This window comes from Lactuca sativa, chromosome 1 (assembly GCF_002870075.4).
Source record: "Lactuca sativa cultivar Salinas chromosome 1, Lsat_Salinas_v11, whole genome shotgun sequence".
NCBI lineage: Eukaryota > Viridiplantae > Streptophyta > Magnoliopsida > Asterales > Asteraceae > Lactuca > Lactuca sativa.
In genome coordinates, this window is record NC_056623.2 from 93,027,175 (window position 1) to 93,048,741 (window position 21,567).

General features: G+C 38.5%; 1 protein-coding gene across 2 annotated transcripts; it reads left to right on the plus strand.

Moving 5' to 3' along the window:
• Window positions 1–2,970: 2,970 nt before the first annotated feature.
• LOC111915919 (LRR receptor-like serine/threonine-protein kinase RGI1) lies at window positions 2,971–7,239 on the plus strand. Of its 2 annotated transcripts, XM_042901943.2 has the most exons (3): window positions 2,971–3,218; window positions 3,307–6,400; window positions 6,479–7,239. In XM_042901943.2, the coding sequence occupies exons 2-3, from the start codon at window positions 3,448–3,450 to the stop codon at window positions 6,991–6,993; spliced, it is 3,468 nt and encodes a 1,155-aa protein (XP_042757877.1). In that variant the 5' UTR covers window positions 2,971–3,218; window positions 3,307–3,447; the 3' UTR covers window positions 6,994–7,239. The 2 variants fall into 2 exon arrangements, with proteins under 2 accessions (XP_042757877.1, XP_023767330.1); XM_023911562.3 differs by having other exon boundaries at window positions 2,971–6,400.
• Window positions 7,240–21,567: the final 14,328 nt, after the last annotated feature.

Sequence of the window (21,567 nt, forward strand, 5' to 3'; positions counted from 1 at the left end):
CACTTGTGAAATGTCCACCGCTTGTGAATTTTCCACCACCATGGTTTCAGTCTCTATGTATATGTTTTCTGATTTATTTCCAGCATTTATACTTTTAGTCTCTCTCCCCCATCCTCTCTCTCTCTCTTGCTCTCTCTCTCTTAGTTGATGTGTCTGCAACTAAAACATAGAGTTAGACCAATTTACTTATCCATTTATACTGCCCCCATTATCAAGAGCCTAATCAATGAAAACCCTAGAACATTCATGGTCCTTCAAGATTCTAAGGCCTGTTTTCTTGGAATACAATAATACACACTGTTCATTATAGTATTTTATGTTTCATTAAGAAAAACCAACAATTCCATTGTGCTCCATATTTTACAAATGTTTTTATCGCTAAACGATAAGATTGTAGGATCTATGCAGGTTAGGGTATGTTGAATAACAAGACCTTTGTAATACATGCCCAATGTTTAAGATTGTGATTCACGTCTACCAATGTATGTAGAAGTTTCTATCTTATATACGTCGAACTTTGTTGTTAGGATAATGTTTCAAAGTTCCAACATTATATAAATTGAAGCAGAATCTATTGTTATCTATGTAATGTACATTAAATCAAAGTTTATGGTTGAAGAACTGTTACCTTTCCCTTCAAAAATGATGTTGCAAACTTTCGATGACCCTTTTAATACACTATCGGAAGTTGGAGGACTTTAAAAATCTCAATAAAGACAAATTTATGACAAATGTTAAGTGTGGATTCCTCTTCATCAATGATTATGTCTTAAATTGTGATAAATTGTGATATAACCATTCAAATCGACATCATCAAGTAATAAGGACTAAAGGTGGACAAACATAACTTTACAAACCCCGTAGACAATAAAATAAAGAAGCAAAATAAGACTGTGTCAATAATTGTTTCTATTTTTTTTTTCAAATGATGCATTTTTATCCTTCTTACCAAATTAATCCTTCTTATTTCTTATGATCTCTCTCTCTCTCTCTCTCTCTCTCTCTCTCTATATATATATATATATATATATATATATATATATATATATATATATCAATCGAAAATGTAAATAGTAGTACATATAGTGTTCAGGAAAGACGCAAAAGATCATATGATGTCAAGTTTGTAAAAATCGCTAGGTGATACTAAGTCGGTCGACTTGTGACTAGAGATTAGTCTGTCTAGTCAGTGAACCTAAATTGTTAATAAGTTAAATTATAAAAAAAATAACTAATATCGTAAGAAAGTAGGTAAACACAATTAATATCATATCAAAATAAGTTAATGACTAAGGGTGTGGGGAGTGGTCATAGCCAAACCACCGACCAACTCAGCTCTACGTAGGTATTTTAACATTCCACAACCAACCCACTAGGTTGTGAAAATGGTGTTCACCGGTGGGTTTGTAGTGAAAGAGCAAAAAGAAGGAGAGAGGAGAGAAAATGTGAGAGAAAAAGGAAGAACCAATCAAAATGGTTATCTTTTTCGTCTTCACCATCATTAGAAGCCACTTCACAATCAAACCACTGGTCCATGGAGAGGTGTTCACCGGTCGGTTAGTATGCTACATAAGAAACTCATGTGTGGCTTGCTTTCCACTCCTGATACAAATTTAACACTTCATCAAATAGTTTTTATTAAAGATTAAATTTTTTAAGATGTTAAAAGTTCATCAACTTCAACAACTTCACATATTGTTTAGGTTGTACACTGCCATATTGTTTCCATACCACCTAGAAAGTAATTGAAATTTTAATCAGACACTAGTCAAAAAATTACTAACACTATATAATGGAAATATTATATACAAGGCATATATGCTAAAAAATCACTATGTACACACAATTCTCGTGAAGGTCTAATTTCACCTATATATAAGAGAGACGCTACAAAAGAATGTGCAAGTATATCATTAGAGTCTACAAATAAATAGACCATTAATAAATAAAATAATATCAACGTACTTTCAGTTTCTCATTATTTTACACTTCCGAGTTCCCACCCTTTATAACATTATATTATCAATATTTATGCCATAATATTAATAAAGTTGGCATTAAATCACAAAAATATTCCTTACGTCTAACCTCATTTTGCATTTGTTATAATTTCCTTTTTGTATCTTCCATCTTCGATTCCTTCAATTTGTTTAACATATATGAAGGGAGTAGTTTGTCATTCTCATTGTTTATGGACATGTTTGGCACGGAGCTTTTGGAAACGATTGAGAGCTTCTAACTTTTAGCTTTTGATAAAATGTTCTAGTTTAAACAAAAAGCTTTGTTTGGCAGTATGAACGTTTAACTTTTAGTTTAAACAAAACGTTCTAAATCTAAAAGCTACTTCATGTAACGTTTAACAAAACGCTAGTGAGTTTTTGAAATCAATTTCCATAATTACCCTTAAAAATATATTTGTATATTTATTTATTTTTAATCAATTGTCTTTTTATGTAATTTTATATATTTTAAAAGCTTTCAGCTACTTTTTCCAAACACTCATATAACAAATAAAAGCTACAGCTTTCCGCTACCAGCTACCCGCTAACCGCTTCCAACTAACAGTTACTTTTCCCAAACACGCCGTATGTGTGTTTACTTGATTGGAATTTATTATGTTTTTTTTATAAGTACATACTCATCAAACATGAATTTAATTAACTAACTAACTGATAATAGTAATAATAATAAAATTAATTTTGAATTTAAAAAACCAAAATTAAACAAAATATTTACGTTGATGTCATGTCAAGGCCATATGGGCGTACATTGATTAGAAATTAACTTTGTGGTTCTAATTTAGCAACTTGTGAATTTTCATTGCTAAGAAAGATAAATCTCAAACCCTAATCGATTTGCTAACTAGACACCACGAACGGTTAATAAAGCTTTTAAGTTCAACTACCATTCGTAGTGTTTTTTTTTAATAACTTATATGCTTCAGTTACTTGTACCTATGCATTGACCGGTTGTACGAAAGACCATGAGACAAATGGAAGAAATTAAAGAAGTTAAAAATGGTGATAGAGGAAAACAGGGGTGACTTGAGATTGATGCTTAGCTGCTACCACACTCACTTTGTCTTGTGTTTTACTGAAAGAGTCAAGAACAAGATTAATCAAAGCATGATTAAACTATAAACAAATTATACAAAAATGGTGGGTAGGGTGGGGTGACTGGGTGAGGGGTGGTGCTCTGCTAATTTTGCAAATCTCAAGGTATTCTTTTAATGTTTCTTTAATCTTTTTGTTTTTTATATTGAAATTCGCCATGAAACCTGTGCTTATTTCTTGATCACCACCCCAGTGTTCGAACCAAGCAAGAAAACCCAGAAAAAAGGAGAGGTTTTTAGAGAGAGAAAGACACAGAGGAAGTGAGAGACGCAAAGATTAAGAAAAACAAACCTCAAATGATACAAACCCAAGAAAAGTTTGCAATTTGAGGCAAATGTCGATGTTGTCGTGCCCTAAATCCGATAACCAATATCCTATTAATCTCCATTGTTTCTTCAAATCTCCTCTGGTTTTCTTCTTCATTTCTACAACTCTTTTCTTGATTCCCTGTTCCGCCGCCGCTGACGGCGGCGATGGAGGTCCTAACCAAGAAGCTGTTGTGCTTTTCACTTGGGTTCATGGTGTTAACGGTGGTGGTAACGACGGTTCTTTCTTTTCGAGTTGGACACTTTCCGGCGACACCAAAAGCCCATGCAAATGGGATTACGTTAAATGTGATTCACAAGGTTTTGTTTCTGAAATCAATATTCAGTCGATACCATTGCAGCTACCATTACCGGCGAATCTTTCTTCGTTTTCCCATCTCAAAAGCCTTACGATATCCGACGCTAACATCACCGGAACTCTCTCCGACGACCTTGGTTCCTGTCGGGAGCTTGTCGCCATTGATTTAAGCTCAAACAGTCTCGTGGGTCCCATCCCGTCTTCCATTGGCAACCTTGAAAACCTCCAGGACTTGATTTTAAACTCCAACAAACTCACCGGAAAAATCCCACGCGAGCTTGGGAACTGCCGGAGCCTCAAGAATCTTCACCTGTTTGACAACCGACTCACCGGAAACATCCCACCTGAATTAGGTCAGTTACATAACCTTGAAGTCATCCGCGCCGGAGGAAACAACGACCTCGCCGGAGAAATCCCTGAAGCAATCGGAAACTGCAGAAACCTCACGTTTCTCGGCCTCGCAGACACAAGAATATCAGGTTCTCTCCCTCACTCATTAGGTAACCTCACCAAACTCGAAACACTTTCCATATACACCGCCATGCTTTCCGGTGAGCTCCCGCCGGAGCTCGGCGACTGTTCAGAGCTTGTAAACTTGTTCTTATACGAAAACACACTTTCCGGTTCCATCGTTCCCGAGCTCGGAAAGCTCAAAAAGCTCGAAAAACTGTTACTATGGCAGAACAACTTGGTCGGATCAATCCCTGAAGAAATCGGAAACTGTACTAATTTAAAAATCTTCGACGTTTCTTTAAACTCATTATCCGGCGTTCTTCCGTCTTCCGTTGGTAATCTCGTTGAGTTAGAAGAATTCATGATTAGCAACAACAACATCTCCGGTTCAATCCCGATTGTTATTTCAAACGCCGTCAATCTCCAACAATTACAGCTGGACACCAATCAAATCTCCGGTCTGATTCCTTCCGAGATAGGAAAACTAACAAATCTCGAAGTGTTCTTCGCGTGGGATAACAATCTCGAAGGAAGCATACCTCCAAGTTTAGGAAGTTGTACAAATCTTCAAGCATTAGACCTATCGCACAATTCACTCACCGGAAGTATCCCTCCAGGGTTGTTTCAACTCCAAAACCTCACCAAATTGCTTCTAATTTCAAACGACATTTCCGGTTCAATCCCGCCAGAAATCGGGAACTCCACCGCGTTAGTCCGGTTACGATTGGGTGATAATCGAATCACCGGCGAAATCCCGAAAGAAATCGCCGGATTAAAAAGCATAAACTTTCTTGATTTGTCCGGAAACCACCTCTCCGGGGTGGTTCCCGGTGAGCTTTCCAGTTGCACCGAGTTAGAAATGGTGGATCTTAGCAACAACACATTACAAGGCTCGTTACCGGATTCTTTATCATCATTATCAGGACTCCAAGTCCTAGATGTTTCTAGTAACCGGTTTTCCGGTCCCATTCCCGCTAGTTTCGGGCGGTTGGTTTCATTAAACAAACTCATTCTTAGTAAGAATGAGTTTGCAGGAGCGATCCCTCGATCGCTCGGGCTCTGCTCAGGTCTACAATTTCTAGACCTGAGCAGTAATAAATTATCAGGCGGTATCCCGCCTGAGTTAGGAAACATTCAAGCGCTCGAGATCGCCTTGAATTTAAGCTGCAACGGGTTAACCGGGTCAATCCCGGATCAAATAGCCGCATTAAGCAAGCTTTCGATTCTTGACATGTCATACAATAATTTGGAAGGAAATTTGAATCCGCTTTCACGTCTAGATAATCTTGTTTCGTTAAATATTTCGTATAATAATTTTACGGGATATTTACCGGATAATAAGCTTTTTAGGCAGTTATCGGAAGCTGATTTAGCCGGGAATCGAGGGTTGTGTTCTTTTGGAAAAGAATCGTGTTTTTTAAACAATGTTGCAGAATCAGGAAATGGGAAAGATGAGTATAAATCAAAAAACGCAAAGAGGTTAAGACTAGCGCTTGCGTTGCTTATTACTTTGACGATTGCTATGATGATTATGGGAGTGGCTGCGGTTTTACGTGCGAGAAGGGGTTTCAAGGGTGATGATGAATCAGAGCTTGGCGAATCATGGCCATGGCAATTCACGCCTTTTCAGAAGCTAAATATTTCGGTTGACCGAATATTGAAATGCTTAGTGGACACTAATGTCATCGGGAAAGGGTGTTCTGGGGTTGTTTATCGTGCTGATATGGATAATGGTGATGTGATTGCTGTGAAGAAGCTTTGGCCATCAATGGCGGTTGATGGTGGTTATGAAGATGAGAAAGCTGCAGTTCGAGATTCGTTTTCAGCTGAAGTGAAAACATTGGGATCTGTGAGACACAAGAACATCGTTAGGTTTCTGGGTTGTTGTTGGAATAAGAAGACGAGGCTCCTTATGTATGATTATATGCCAAACGGAAGTCTTGGGAGTCTTCTTCATGAACGAATGGGGAGTTCGTTGGAGTGGGAATTGAGGTATCATATCTTGTTGGGGGCTGCTGAAGGAATTGCTTATTTGCACCATGATTGTGTTCCTCCGATTGTTCATCGAGATATTAAAGCTAATAATATTCTCATCGGTCTGGAATTTGAGCCATATATTGCAGATTTTGGTCTCGCGAAGCTTGTTGATGATGGTGATTTTGCTCGTTCTTCTAACACAATCGCTGGTTCATACGGATACATCGCTCCAGGTATACACATTTCATTCCTTTTAGTTTTACTGTTTTTTCTATGAGACATTTTCACGAACAGTTTGTGTGCATTTTCAGAATACGGGTACAGGATGAAGATCACGGAGAAGAGCGATGTTTATAGCTACGGAGTAGTGATGCTGGAAGTTTTAACAGGGAAACAACCGATCGACCCAACGATACCAGATGGATTACACGTCGTGGATTGGGTGAAACAAAGAAAAGGATGGATCGAAGTACTTGATCGAAGCTTGTTATCTCGTTCGGAATCCGAGATTGAAGAAATGATGCAAGCATTAGGCGTTGCATTACTCTGCGTGAACTCCTTGCCGGAAGAACGACCAACGATGAAAGATGTCGCGGCAATGTTGAGGGAAATTAAGCATGAAAGAGAAGAGTATGCAAAAGTTGACGCTCTTTTGAAGGGTTCACCGGAAAAACCCGCCACCGGAAGTAGGGCGGAAGGAGGAGTTCCGGCAACATCATCATCATCGGCTGCTGCTGTTGCTGGTGGTGGGATGAGAAGTAACGCGAGTAGCTTCTCTGGTTCTTCGTTGCTTTACTCGTCGTCTTCTAGAGTCGCCTACAAGTGAATAAAAGAGATTCTTGATTTGGGTGTGTGATGTTTCGGAATTTTTTAGATATGGTAATTTAATTATATTTGGTGTTGAGTTTAATGGAGATTTGAATGGGTTTAGTTGTAAATTAAGAAATATGGGATGTGTGTTGTAAGTAGAAGAAATTTTGAGCCTGTTTTGGCTTATGAACCTTCTTCATAACTAGTAGAATAATGACCACTTTTTGGCATTTGGATTTTAAGTTATACGTATCTGTTTGAATTTTGTTTGTTTTAGAGTTACAAAAAAAAAAGTTGAATGAAAAAATACCAAAAATGTATATGTAATACTTCGAAACAACTATCTTTTAGAAAATTTATCATGATCACCTATTTGGCAAAGAAAAATTGACTTGCCAAAACCATTGGTTTAAATATTTTTCTCAAAAACAAATGGAAAGTAGCGATACGGTAGGAGTATCGTTACAAAGTACATGTAGACATATAATTCAAGTTAGGAGCTATTTGGTAGCATCTGAAGTATTCATATATGGATGATGCAAAGACCTAGATGATGTAGAGGCTCTGTATAAATTTGTATCTGAATGATAAGTTGATGTTTGGTCAGACATCTAAATGTCTGTCTCTTAATAGTGAAAATGACCATTTTAACCCTCTGAACTATTTGTTACTGTTTGATTAGATATCTGAACGACTATGTTAAACAATACTAAATTTATAAACAATTTTAAATAAAATACAAAATGTCATACAAAACCCAAATCAAACAATAAACAAAATCCAAATTGATCAACTACAATTGTATTTTGTTTTCAATCCTTCAGCTATATTCTTCCACGACTTCGCTTTCAAATTACTCCATTCACATCCGTAAGTTGTAATTTCATGAATATAAGCTTGAAGAAAATGTCTTTCCCACACCTTCTATTTGTTTACTGTTTACGGTTAATTCAGACATTTTTTGTGTCATTTGTTACATGTCTAGTATTTACAATCCAACAAGAACATGTTTCATCAATTTTGAACTTTTTATTGGTAGCCACAAAATCCAACAACAACAAAGCAACACAAATTAAGCAAAAATCTTAAGATAAAGCAACAAAAATCTATTATCCACACAATAACATAGCAGAATTCGGAGTTCACATAGCAAATTTTGGAGTTCACACAAAAACAAAGGAATACAGCAGCAAAAATCATAAGATAGAGCAGCAAACGACGAAATAGATTTCACAAAAATTTCAGCAGCAAGAACAAAACTTAGCAAGAATAGATCAAACACAAGATAACAGATTTTAGGGCTTGAAAAAAATCGATTTCACACAAATCGATCAAGCGCACAAGAAAACAGCACAGCGAGACAGAGGAGGGACTTACCAATGAAGGGGAGGCGGAGATAGTGCAACGCTCCGACGGTCCGATGGCAAGGAGGGAATCAGTGAACGTTGTCGATGGGAGAAGCGAGGGAAGAAAAAAAGAAACAGACGTTGTTTTCTTTAGGGCTGAAGGGTATCAGATGGAAACTTTTTCATCCAGACTTGTAACTACATCTGACCGATCAAGACCATTTTCTCTTATGTCTGACCGATTAAGATGTTCAAAAAGCATCAACCAAACGCTTTGAATCTGAACGATCCAGAGTCAACCTCTTTATGATATGATTAAGAGGCCAAACAAACAGCCCCTTACTTTTATTTCCTTTATGATTAATCTAGTTAAACAAAAAAATTGAACATTATCCGTAGTCTTTATTGGGAGCACTTAACATTCTTGAACATAAAGGCATCGTATGTTTTTTTAATCAAAAATTCATTAAGCATACTAACCATGCAAAATTGCGATTTTGATCGTAGGATCGTACGATCCTAGGTATGAAAAACGAATCGTATATGAGATAGGATCGCAGGTCGGATCGTAAGATCATAGTTAGGATTGTAGGATCGGGATCCGATGCGATCCTACCTTCCCTAGATTTTTTTTGTTTTGCAAATGAAATTTTTTTTAACACTCTTTCTCTTTTACTCTTTACCAATTTATCGTTTATCATTTTATGTTGTAACTTATAACTAATATTTTGAAGTTTTTGTAATTTTTGAACGAAAAATTAAATGATTAAATATTTTTCATGTTTTAAAATTATAAATTATACATATGTTTTATTTTGTGGAATCTTAGGATCCCGATCTCTATCTTACGATCCCGAGCTTGCAAACCCAAAAATTATCCTAAGTTGGATCCCGATCTTGACAACCTTGTTGCGGACCACCTCTGCAATCCTCTGCAGCAGAAGATGTGGACCAAACGACTACAGACTGTAATAAGAAGCATGCTTGTTTTTTAACATTTGCATACTGTTGCAGATATTAAAAAATTATAATAAAGCGGTTTAAATACCGAAAATAGTTTTTTAATACCGAAAATTTAATAATGTATGACATTACAGCATGATTTTATGATATTTCAACAAAAAATAATTATACTTCAGCAAAAAATTATCATTATTCAATATAAAAAACGAAAAAAAATATGAGCAAGAATAAACAAAAAAACGAAAAGAAGAAGATGAAACAAGAATTCAACAAGATTTTAGCAACATATAATCAAGATTCATCAAGATTTTAGCAAGAAAAAAAAGAGGTTGAAAGAGGCAATACAATTGCTGCCCCAAACAGAACACGCGCAACAACTTTTTACTCCGAAGACTTCTAAAAAACAAACAACTACGATATGAAAAGTATTGCGTGTGTGCTGCGCCGCGCAACAATAATAGATCCGAAGAGGTTTTTTACAAAAAAAAAAGAAAAAAAAAACTACCTAACTAACTAACTAACACCTAAATTATTTTTAGTGTTCCAAAATCAGTTACACCGTTAAGTAAACCAAAGCATGTTTAAGGTTAATGCCTCTATCTCTAAGATTAAAGTCATTAAGCATGTTAAATAGTTCCACCATGCTGTCGAGATCTTGCGATAAGATGGTACTTCATGAAGGGTTTTGTTGCATAAAATAAATAGTTTTTCGACAAAATTGCAAAAGTGCTCCCTATGGTTGGCAAAATTTTGTAATTTTGGTACAAAACAAAATGTTGGTGCACCACTGGTCCAATTTTAGATATCTTGAGTGATTTTGGTCCATATAGTTGGCATTTTTAAGTGTTTTTAGTCCTGACCCAACCTGAAATGACGAATATGCCCTTTGATAATTCTTTTTTGTTTATTTTTAACTTTTTATTACTATTTTCATTAAAAAAAATAAAAAGAAAATAACACCACCCTCTGTCTCTCTCTCTCTCTCTCTCTCTCTCTCTCTCTCTCGTATCTGACTTCATACAACATGACAACCTACTCCCTCAAGTTCTTGATTCATCGACGATCAGTGACTACCGACCCTCCTCCGCCTTGCTCCGGTCACACTCCACCACTTCGTACTGCCCAACACCACCTACTGCTGCCACTATTTTAGTCAACCAAGCCCAACCCTGAACATCTCCACCACCATCCATCTTTGCTACTATTTCTCTTCCTCGTCAATCACCATTGAACTGGAAAAATGGAAGCAACAAAACTGTTGTGCAACCACTACTCGCCGCTGTTGTTGTGGTGGGCAGTCCCCACCATCAACGGTGCCACCCCTCATATACCTCACCTCCTCCATTCAAGCACCACTGCCGAAAGCCCTCCCTTGCACGACTATTGTTGCTTACATTACTCCTTCGGATCTGCCTTCCGACCATCCACTTTGTAAATCACTACTTAAACATCTTGTTTGTTAACATCTTATTTGTGATTCCGATTCCAAGAACTAATTAACCCCGTTTCGGCTTTCCCCAAATCCATATAGACCCATCGATTCTTGTTTGTGATTCCTATTCCAAGACAAAGATGGAGAAATCGATGGTGTTCGTATGGGAGTGGTTTTGATCGAAATCGGCGGAGAAAATGAATGGGAGTGGTTTTTGGTGGTGATTTTCAGTCGAGAGTAGGGGGTATAAGGTGGTGGTCGGACTTTCATCAATAGTGGCAAAATAAAAAGGTGAAGATGGTGGTGGTGGGTGGAGATGGCAGCTCTGTTGCTTTCGTCTTCCTATTCTGACGAGTTTAACCAGAGGGAAGGAGGGGGAAAGGTTTGTGATTGGTGGGTTGATCAGCGATGGAAGGAGGGTAAATGGGTGGTGGTGGCGGTGATGTTCTGGTGGTCCCTGTTTTAAGGGTGTTGGGGGTGGAGGTTTATCAAAAGAAAAGGGGGAGCAAGGCAGATGGGAGGAGGTGTTTGGGTGGGTTTCCTTTTCCAAAACAATGGTTAAGAGATGGTGGAGTTGTGGTGGATGGGTTCACAAGAAAGAGAAAATTGCTTCACCTTCTCGTGTATAACCATAGTGGACCTGGAAAAAAAAGGATTCACCAGACTTTCTTCATCTAACAAGTTGACTTTCAAGAGAGAGAGAGAGAGAGAGAGAGAGAGATTTTTCTCAATGTTAATTAATGAAAAACATTTGAATAACTATAAATAAAAAATAAAAAAACAAATATAAGGGTATAATAGTCTTTTTATTTTGATACGGATCAAAAACAATAGAAATATCCAATTTTGGACCAGTGGTGCACCAACATTTCATTTTGGACCAAAAACACAGAATTTTGCCAACCATAGGGACCATTTTTGCATTTTTCTCTAGTTTTTCACAAAAACCGGCAACAGAAGCTTTAAAATTTCTTACAAATTTCGAGTGTGACGCAAAACAAACCATCAAGGATCATTTTAAAGAGGTTAGAATGATATTATAACAACCATAGGGTGTTTAGAAAATACAACCTTTGTAGCCTTTGGACCCTCTCGGATTTGGGGTGTTGAAGTAGATGGCAAGAACAAGGAGTTTGATCTTCTCTACAAGCAATCCACCAACAAGAATAAGGTACCAAAATTACTAGATTTCTTTCTATACAACTTTGTTCTTTAAGCCTTAAGTGCTTAAACAACTAAGCACTAAAATAAAGACACAAAGTAAACACCAAAAGCTAGTAATATCTTCAAAAGAGGAAAGAGCTCCAAGATCTTTGTAGCTCACGGCTTTAAGAGAGAAAAGAGGAGAAGATTTTAGACCAAAAACTTCAAGTGATTTTGTGATAAAACAACTAGCCTTATATAATATGATCATGTTGTGTATTTCATGCAAGGTAATGAACAAACATGAGACATCATTAAACATGGGGGGACAATAATGTTGGAGGTTGACTTTCAGCCTCCTAGCCTTGATAACCCACAACCTTTAAGGACTAAAATGGTCCATTGGATTTTCTAGTTTGTTGTTTAGTCACTTAATGTAACGCCTGTTTCCTGGTACCCATTTACTTATAATTTACTTATTTTGAAGAGCTACTCGACAATTTGGGAGCCCGAGACTCGTTGAGTTGGAACGAGATTGGCCGCGGGGTTTTAAGCAATCTACTCGGCGAGTAGGTCTGCCAGAGTGAAACCCTAATTTCAGGGTTTTCCACCCTATTTAAGCGTCTTAATCCCCACCTTATGGCCTCATTTCCAGCCTCCAAGTCCCAAACCCTAATCCATAAAACCTTAGAGCTTTGTGTGAGTCTGTGAGCCATTTTGAGTGACCCTTGTGTGTTCTTGAAGCTTATGGAAGAAGAAGGAGCTAGAAGATTCAAGGAGAAGATAGTAGATCCAGAAGCAAGATCTTATTCCCTTTATTTTCTGGTAATCAAGCTTCTAACTTGTCTATTAATTTATTAGATCTCTTTATGTCCACTTTATTGGGTTTTGGTTCCAAGAAGCTTGACCCTTGGGATATGGACGTCCAAAGCCAGGATCCTTTCAAATCTGGAATCATTAACGGTTGTTAAGGCATAAAGGTGCAAACTTTATGCCATTGGGGCCTCCATGAAAGCTTTACGGAATTATTATGGCCTTTTAAGCCCCAAAAGGCCATGCATGAAAGGAAGGTTAGGAACTTTATGTGTTCAATTGGTGTCTAGGACCTAGATCTCAGTTTTCATCTTTGGTTTGGAGTAGAATGGCTTTTGGACAAAGATCGATGTCCTAAAGAGCTAGGGTTTGAGTTAAACCCATTAAGAAGGACTATTAACGGGTAAAGTTGGAAACTTTACCCTTAAGAGGGCACTTCCAGTATGTAGAAGGAGTATGCACTTTGGATCTGGAAAGTAGAGGCTTAATATGTTAAGAAGGCCCAAACAGACAGAGAACTCGTCGAGTCCATAGAGGAACTCGACGAGTTGAGTCATGTTGTCCAGGTTCAGTTTAAGGTAGAACTCGATGAGTTTGTGAAGGGACTCGACGAGTTGATTCGCCAAATCGCGACTATGAATAGCCAGGGAACTCGGCGAGTCAGGGGCGTGACTCGATGAGTTAGATCACGATTTCACGGTTCTAGGACTCGGCTAGTTGATCGAGCAACTCAGCGAGTTGGGTCAACCCAGAATGTATATCTTAACCAGGGGTAAAATGGTCATTTTACCCTTAGAAATTTTGACTAAGTGATTATTGTGTTAATGATATTCAGGGAGTTGTTGGAGCAGCCATCAGAGATTACTCACACGAGATTTCATCAGTCAGCTTGAGAGGTGAGTTTTCCTCCAATAGGAACGGGTATAAGGCACCAATGTCGACCTGTTTATGTATGTTATCATATGTCGGACTTGGTTCCGATGTCAGGGATAGCCCGATGTAGATTATATGTTTCCGGACTTCGGTCAGATGTCGAGTCAAGCCCGAGGAATGTTTGTATGCTTAATGTCTTTGTGATCTTACATGTGTTGTTATGTGTTCCAGGCTTTGGTCCGATGCCGGGGCAAGCCTGAGGAATGTTTATATGTTTATTTTATGTGTTCATGTTATATGCTTGATGATATGTTATATGTATATCGGACTTCAGTCTGATGCCGAGCGGGGCTTGATGTCGAATTCGTCTGATGCCGGGTGGGGCCCGATGTATGTTATTATGTGATTATGTGTATGGTATGTCGTAATTTGGGGAGACTCACTAAGCTTCGTGCTTACAGTTTTCAGTTTTGGTTTCAGGTACTTCCACTAGTAAAGGGAAGAGCTAGGGATGATTGCATGGCACACACCATAACTTTTAGCCTGGGAGGATTCACTCTGATGTTTTGACATATGATTTTGATACATTGATAGATGTTATGAGATTTTGAGATATATGATTTAAGACATTTTGATACTATGGATTTATTAATAAATTAAAAATGAAATTTTTAGTCTGTATTTTTAGGATGTTTCAAGTTGGTATCAGAGCCTTAGTTTGAGGGATTCGGGCACACTCTCGGGAGTGTCTGGACTCAAACTGAGGACTTGGTATGAAAATTTTCAAAAGAAAAAACATTTTATAAAAAGAACTTTGAAAAGGAAAAGAATTTTGAAAAGAGAAAAGGGTGTGATGCATGCAATCAGCCGAGCTCAAGTAAGTACTCATAATTTACCCATACAAGTTTATGTTAGGATACGTTTATGAGAACTGTATGCTAGATTAGGACTAAGGATCTAGTAAGGATGCCCTATGTGCCTATATATGTATCTCAACTTTATGAACTGCATGCTAGTACAAATTAGTCAGGGATGGCCTAAATGGGATATGTTGGATTATGTTTACTCAATGCTCGAATGCTACTTGCTTTGTGCTTCTAGGAGTTTTAGTTATCTCATACTAACTAGTAAATGAATATGTTAAGTTACATATTGCAAAGACTGAATAATTTCAGAAGGTTAGGTGTAGCTCTATTTCGCAACTCTTGTTTAAGTCCAACCGTTGTAGGGCAGGATCTCTCATTCGAAGAATTATCTAGTCTTAGTGATATGTAATGGCATTCGCGAGCTAATTAGGGGGAGATAGTAGGGACTTCTTATGCAGCTGATGGTGGAGAGTGGGTCGGTTATTACCCTAGGTCAAGCCTAGGGTGAGATTAGCGGATAGCAATAGTAGTAGAAGGGACTTGGTGGAGTCAAGACAGTTCTTAAGAAAGTACAGATAGATGTGGAAGGTAGAATGGGCCCGTACTAGGGAAAGCCTAGGATGAGATTAGCAGATAGCAGTAGTAGTAGAAGGGACTTTGTAACACCCGTGTTTCTAGGCTAGACATTAATGTTCATGTAATAGTCTAGGTTAACCTTTATAACCCATTTCGAAATAATAGAAATGTATTATTTGAGTATTATGTGTTTTATGCTTAATTTTATGGCTTAAATAAATTAAGAATAAAAATAAGCATAATAATAAAATATTAGATAAGCCCGGTATCTATGAAGGAAGTTGTAGTGGTGGTTGCGAGGTTTCCGAAAATTTAAAGAATGCTGAAATCTGAGTTATAACGAAGGAGTTATGACATGTCGTAGTTTCGCGATAGAACCGGTGCGACACTGCATGTTGTAAACAGTTTGTTTACGATATAGCGATATTTAGCCTTAGTGATCTAAAGTAAGTCGTAGAATACGTTAAACCGAGACCGTGCATAAGAAGAACGTCTAAATATGACTTCGTATGAGGAAGTTATGATTTTTCGAAGTTTTGACTTAGCGGTATGCAGCCCAAAGTTCGAATATGAGATCGAGTGATTTCTGGCCGAAACAATCTAAACGAGAATCGAAGATCTCGTCGATAGTAGTCCAACGGTAAAAAGACAGACGGAAACGGACGTTAGATAAAGAAGTTATGAATTTATAATGGAGTTTTCCTGTCCCGGTCTGCTAAAAATAATATAATAAAGATTAAAGTCAAAATTAGCCGACAGAGTCTAAGCGAGAGATGTAGAGCATAATCTCACCTATGCGTGCATATAAAGAACGTCGAAAACGGAGCTCGTATGCAAAAGATATGAATTTATGAAGTTCGGGGCACAAACCCCAACCTTGTGTCAGGGTTCACGACGTGAACAGTGGGTTCACGACGTGAACTCAATGATGAGACCCTTCTGAGTCTAGCAGACCCAAGTTGAGACTACGCACCTGATGACGTCCAAAGTCAAGACGTGAAAATCGAAAAAATCAGCCCTATCAATTGAAACTGAAGGCAATCAGGTTTGGCTGCAAATTCCTTAACCTCTCTCCTACTCAACTCATCTTTAATCCTACTTTTACCCCCCCCCCCCCCCCCAAGCCCTGGTATCATCCCAACACTCGAAGCAAGTCCGGAAGCTCCGAAGATCCCGAGAAGAAAAGAGTTTCCGAGCCGAAGCTCTGCCCGCGAGAAGCCCGATGTGTGAATAGATCACAGTTTCTCTGAAGAATACCACTTTAAGAGCCGTAGTGTTGTTCGAGCATCGTCTTATCAAGTGAGTTCCTAGTTCCTTTCATATACACGATTTTAATACAAGTATTGATGAATGTATTAGATATATGATATGAGTAAGTGTGCAGTCACTTTCTGATAATACACATATATGAATTATAATCTATGGAATACGTGTTATGTGTATATGTATCATCTGTTATTTGGAATGAGTATTGAATTAACATGCTATACAAGTTTTAAGCTGTGTATAAGCTATGTATATTTTATCTACTAATATGTTGGGTAGAACATGGGTAGATAGTTGGTGTGTGATGAAATAAAAATGATGAGAAGCCTCAATGTTGTTGTTAATCTAGTCATCTAGCGAAGTATGGATGACGACCACAGACTCTTTCTAGACTGTCTAGTGGAACGCTGGCGGGTTCATAACCTGTAGGTGTTGTGAATGATGTGTTCAACGGTGTACTCTATCCCCCTCATGGTTACCATTAGAACATCTATTGTTGAGGAAACCCCTTTGCAGTAATGTCCATCCCGATGAAAATCCTAGATTAGGTCCCTGGTAATAGATGTTGTTTTAGGGACGTAAAGTGAGGATAACGGGAATGGGTAATTGGGTTATTGTTGGTTGGTGAAATTAAATATAATTATTTATTGTGGGTTGAAAACCCTATATGCTCACCAGGCTCCTAAGCCCGACCCACTCAGTTTTATTTGTATTACAGGTAGTGGCGCGAGAGCATAAGATGGATAAATCATCAATTTATTTTGTTTATAGGCCAGTAGTGTTATATAACTGTTGTAAGACTTATAATGTGCCATTTATGCTTTTAGTCTGTATCGGAACATGACATCCCGAGTTTTGTTATATATGAAAATACATTTCTTTAAGGAATGCTTTGATAAATTTTATTTATCATATTTTGTTTTGGGAACAAATTCCGCAACTCTTTTAAATCAAATGATTACTCTGAAAATTATTTTAAAAGCACAAATTAAATCAGTCTTTTCTGGCCGTGATTTTGGGGATGTCACAGTTGGTATCAGAGCATTAGTTTAAATGAACTACGAATTTGTAGGATTTCTAGACTTCAACTTATAATTCTAAGTGAAGATTGTGAGATGAGTGTCTGTTATATTTTAGACACGAGCACTAGTTTATTTTAGGAAATTTGCCTATAATGCTTTTATGTGCTAAGTGTTATATGTTTGCCATATATGATATTATTTGTTCGGATCTATGGTTTGTTGCCAACCCAATCTGCAGACCTTATGTGTTTAGGATTCTAAGCGTATGATTACCGTATTAGAACTAGCATGTAAACGCTTCAGAGTGATAAGGATGATTTAATTATCTATCATGATTGAGGATCTAAATTCACCTTATTCGGTGTGTAGATAAAAAATGGTAAGAACCAGGAGTGGCGTTGGAAACACAGATGAAAACAGGAATCAACCACATGTGATTAAGCGAGTACATGTTGTAGCAGCAACACCTGAGCCAATGACAATGGATGGGGTACAAGCAATGATCCAAATGATGTTGGATCGTCAAACGGAAGAAACTAGGTGGCTGCTTCAGCAGAATTGCGAAGAACCTTCAATGCCGATTGAACAGCCCGAATTGAATGAAGGGCATTCGGAAGGAGGAAACTTTAGTGGAATTGTTGGGCAAGCCAACTCACCGATTGTTAGGCGAGCCAACCAGGATGGAGGAAATGATGGGCGTGGGTGCAAGTATAAGGGTTTCACAGAATCCAAGGCACCATGTCTATCTGGAAGCCCAAAGCCGGTGGAAGTTATAAACTGGATCTCCGAAATGAAGACAATGTTCGAGAGTTGCGAATGTAGCAACAGATAGAAGACCGCTCTTGCGATCCCTCTGTTAAAATCTGGCGTGTTGAGTTGGTGGAAGCTGTTAGCTGACTCGATGCCCAAGGGATAAGCGAACAAAATTTCTTGGGAAGACTTTGTGGTGCAACTCAAATTGCAATACTGCTCCGAGCAGGACCTTCTGGAAATCAATAATGAGTTTCAGAATTTAAAGAAGGAAAAAATGAGCGTTATTGAATACACTGCTAGCTTCACGGAAAAGATGAAGCTTATTCCATATTTAATTCCAACTGAACTCTCTAAGGTCAATAAGTTTGCCCTCGGACTCCCAGCGGACTATGGTCCAATGGTTAAGCAAGCAACCACATTGAAAGCCACCATCTGGGCTGCTAGAAATGTTGAGACCCAAATCAGAGAGAAGGGTCTGCAGAGGTCAGAGGTTGGTGAGAAGAGGAAGTTCGACAGACCTTTGGGGTCCAACAAAAAGGGTAAATTCTCGAAGTCTAGTTCGAGAGGAGGTGGAGGAGGCGAAGCGAAATGGTGTGAAAAATGCAAGAAGAAGCATCTTGGGAAATGTGGCAGGGAAGCCACATGCTTCAAATGTGGAAAGCCAGGGCACTATGCCAAGGAATGCACCCTTACCAAGAAATTCTATATTGGGTGTGGTGAGGAAGGGCACATCTTGAGGGAATGTCCGAAGACGAAGGAGGCAACAAAGCCCAACATTCCACCAAAGTCGAAGGCGAGAGCCTTCCAGATGACACCAGAAGCTGCTACAGACGAAGCTGATGTCGCTTCAGGTACCTTTCTCGTAAACGAATTGCCTGCCCAAATTTTATTTGATTATGGAGCCAACTACTCCTTTATTTCGCATGAATTTGGTAGAAAACTAGCTTTGCCTGTCGATAGACTAGATAATGATTTATTAGTCGAAGTTGCTAGTGGCAAGTTTATACCTGTTAGCCATCGTATGAAAAACGTCTTAATTGACTTGAATGGGAATAAGTTCCACGAGGAATTATTGTCTATTGAGCTAAATGGTTTCAACATCGTGTTGGGGATGGATTGGCTTAGCGCCAATGATGCTGAAAAACTGGGCAAGAAGAAGATTGTAAAAGTAAACCCGCCAGGGAAAGAGTCATTTATGGTGTATGGGGACAAACACAGAGTAAATTATGGAATTATTTCTCTAATGAAAGCCAAAAAGTGTTGGTCAAAGGATGTACATCGTATCTAGCATTCGTGATCGATGCTAAGAAGGAGAAAAAGGAGATGCAGAGCATTACTGTCGTGTGTGATTATCCAAAAGTATTTCTTGAAGATCTTCCTGGATTACCGCCTGATAGACAAGTGGAGTTCAGAATAGACTTGTTACCAGGGACGACGCCAATAGCAAAAGCACCTTACAGAATAGCACCGACGGAGATGAAGGAGCTGATGATGCAACTTCAGGAGTTATTGGACAAAGGTTTCATTAGACCTAGTTCATCACCCTGGGGAGCTCCGGTGTTATTCATAAAGAGAAAGGACGGGAGTATGAGGATGTGCATCAATTATAGAGAGCTGAACAAGGCAACAATAAAGAATAGATATTCGTTGACGAGGATTGATGACCTGTTCAATCAACCACAAGGTTCAAGTTATTTTCCAAAGAACGACCTAAGGCCAGGATATCATCAACTGAAAGTAAGGGAGCAGGATATCGAGAAGAATGCATTCAGAACATGATATGGACACTACGAAGAATACCACTTTAAGAGTCGTAGTGTTGTCCGAGCATCGTCTTATCAAGTGAGTGCATAGTCCCTTTCATATACATGATTTTAATACAAGTATTGATGAATGTATTAGATATATGATATGAGTAAGTGTGCATTCACTTTATGATAATACACATATATGAATTATAATCTATGGAATACGTGTTATGTGTATATGTATCATCTGTTATTTGGAATGAGTATTGAATTAACATGCTATACAAGTTTTAAGCTATGTATAAGCTATGTATATTTTATCTACTAATATGTTGGGTAGAACATGGATAGATAGTTGGTGTGTGATGAAATAAAAATGATGAGAAGCCTCAATGTTGTTGTTAATCTAGTCATCTAGCGGAGTATGGATGACGACCACAGACTCTTTCTAGACTGTCTAGTGGAACGCTGGCGGGTTCATAACCTGTAGGTGTTGTGAACGATGTGTTCAACGGTGTACTCTATCCCCCTCATGGTTACCATTAGGACATCTATTGTTGAGGAAACCCCTTTGCAGTAATGTCCATCCCGATGAAAATCCTAGATTAGGTCCCTGGTAATAAATGTTGTTTTAGGGACGTAAAATGAGGATAACGGGAATGGGTAATCGGTTTATTGTTGGTTGGTGAAATTAAATATAATTATTTATTATGGGTTGAAAACCCGATATGCTCACCAGGGTCCCAAACCCGACCCACTCAGTTTTATTTGTATTACAGGTAGTGGCGCGAGAGCATAAGATGGATGAATCGTCAATTTTTTTTATAGGCCAGTAGTTGTATATAATTGTTGTAAGGCTTATAATATGCCATTTATGCTTTTGGTCTGTATCGGAACATGACATCCCGAGTTTTGTTGTATATGAAAATACATTTCTTTAAGGAATGCTTTGATAAATTTTATTTATCATATTTTGTTTTGGGAACAAATTCCGCAACTCTTTTAAATCAAAGGATTACACTAAAATTTATTTTAAAAGCATAAATTAAATCGGTCTTTTCTGGCTGTGATTTTGGGGATGTCACAGAATTGGTGGAGTCAATGCAGTTCTCGAGGAAAGTACGGATAAATGTGGAAGGTAGAATGGGTTTGTATTACTGAAAGGAGAGGATCCGTACTCGAATCAAGGAAGGCTGAGATGAACCCAGGAAACTTGTAGTGTGTGATATCCCTCGAGTGATGATATGTATAAAGATATTTGTTATGGTGTATTTTCAATATGGTGATGCTACGCACTAGGCTAGTCGGCAGTTTAGGTACCAGTGAGGGATCAGGCTCGGGCTCTAGAGTCGAGCAGCTTGACGAGCAGACGAGAGTGTTCACTTCATTTGAGGTCACGCACAGTATTTTAGACCAAACTCATGTGATCTTCGGTACGGTCAGGGAGGGCATCCTCGATCTTTTAGATAAGAGATTGAGTTCTTTCCGTACTGAGGTGGCATCTATGATGGGGTCGTGCACTCTGACGTTCAGGGAGTTTCGAGCTTGCGGAGCTCCAGATTATCATGGGGCTCGGGACACCGCTGCTAGCAGCAGAAGGTTGGTAGATGTCGCCAATGCTTTCTGCAGGAGCTGATGTCCCGAGGAGGACAAGGTCCGACCTGCTTCCTGTCTTCTAAAGGACAAGGCATGTGGCTGTTGGGAGGAGGTCGGACGGGCCATTAGATATGACGTAGTTCCAGATGCGAAGACTTGGAGTGATTTTTGGCTAGGTTCATGGTCGAGTTTG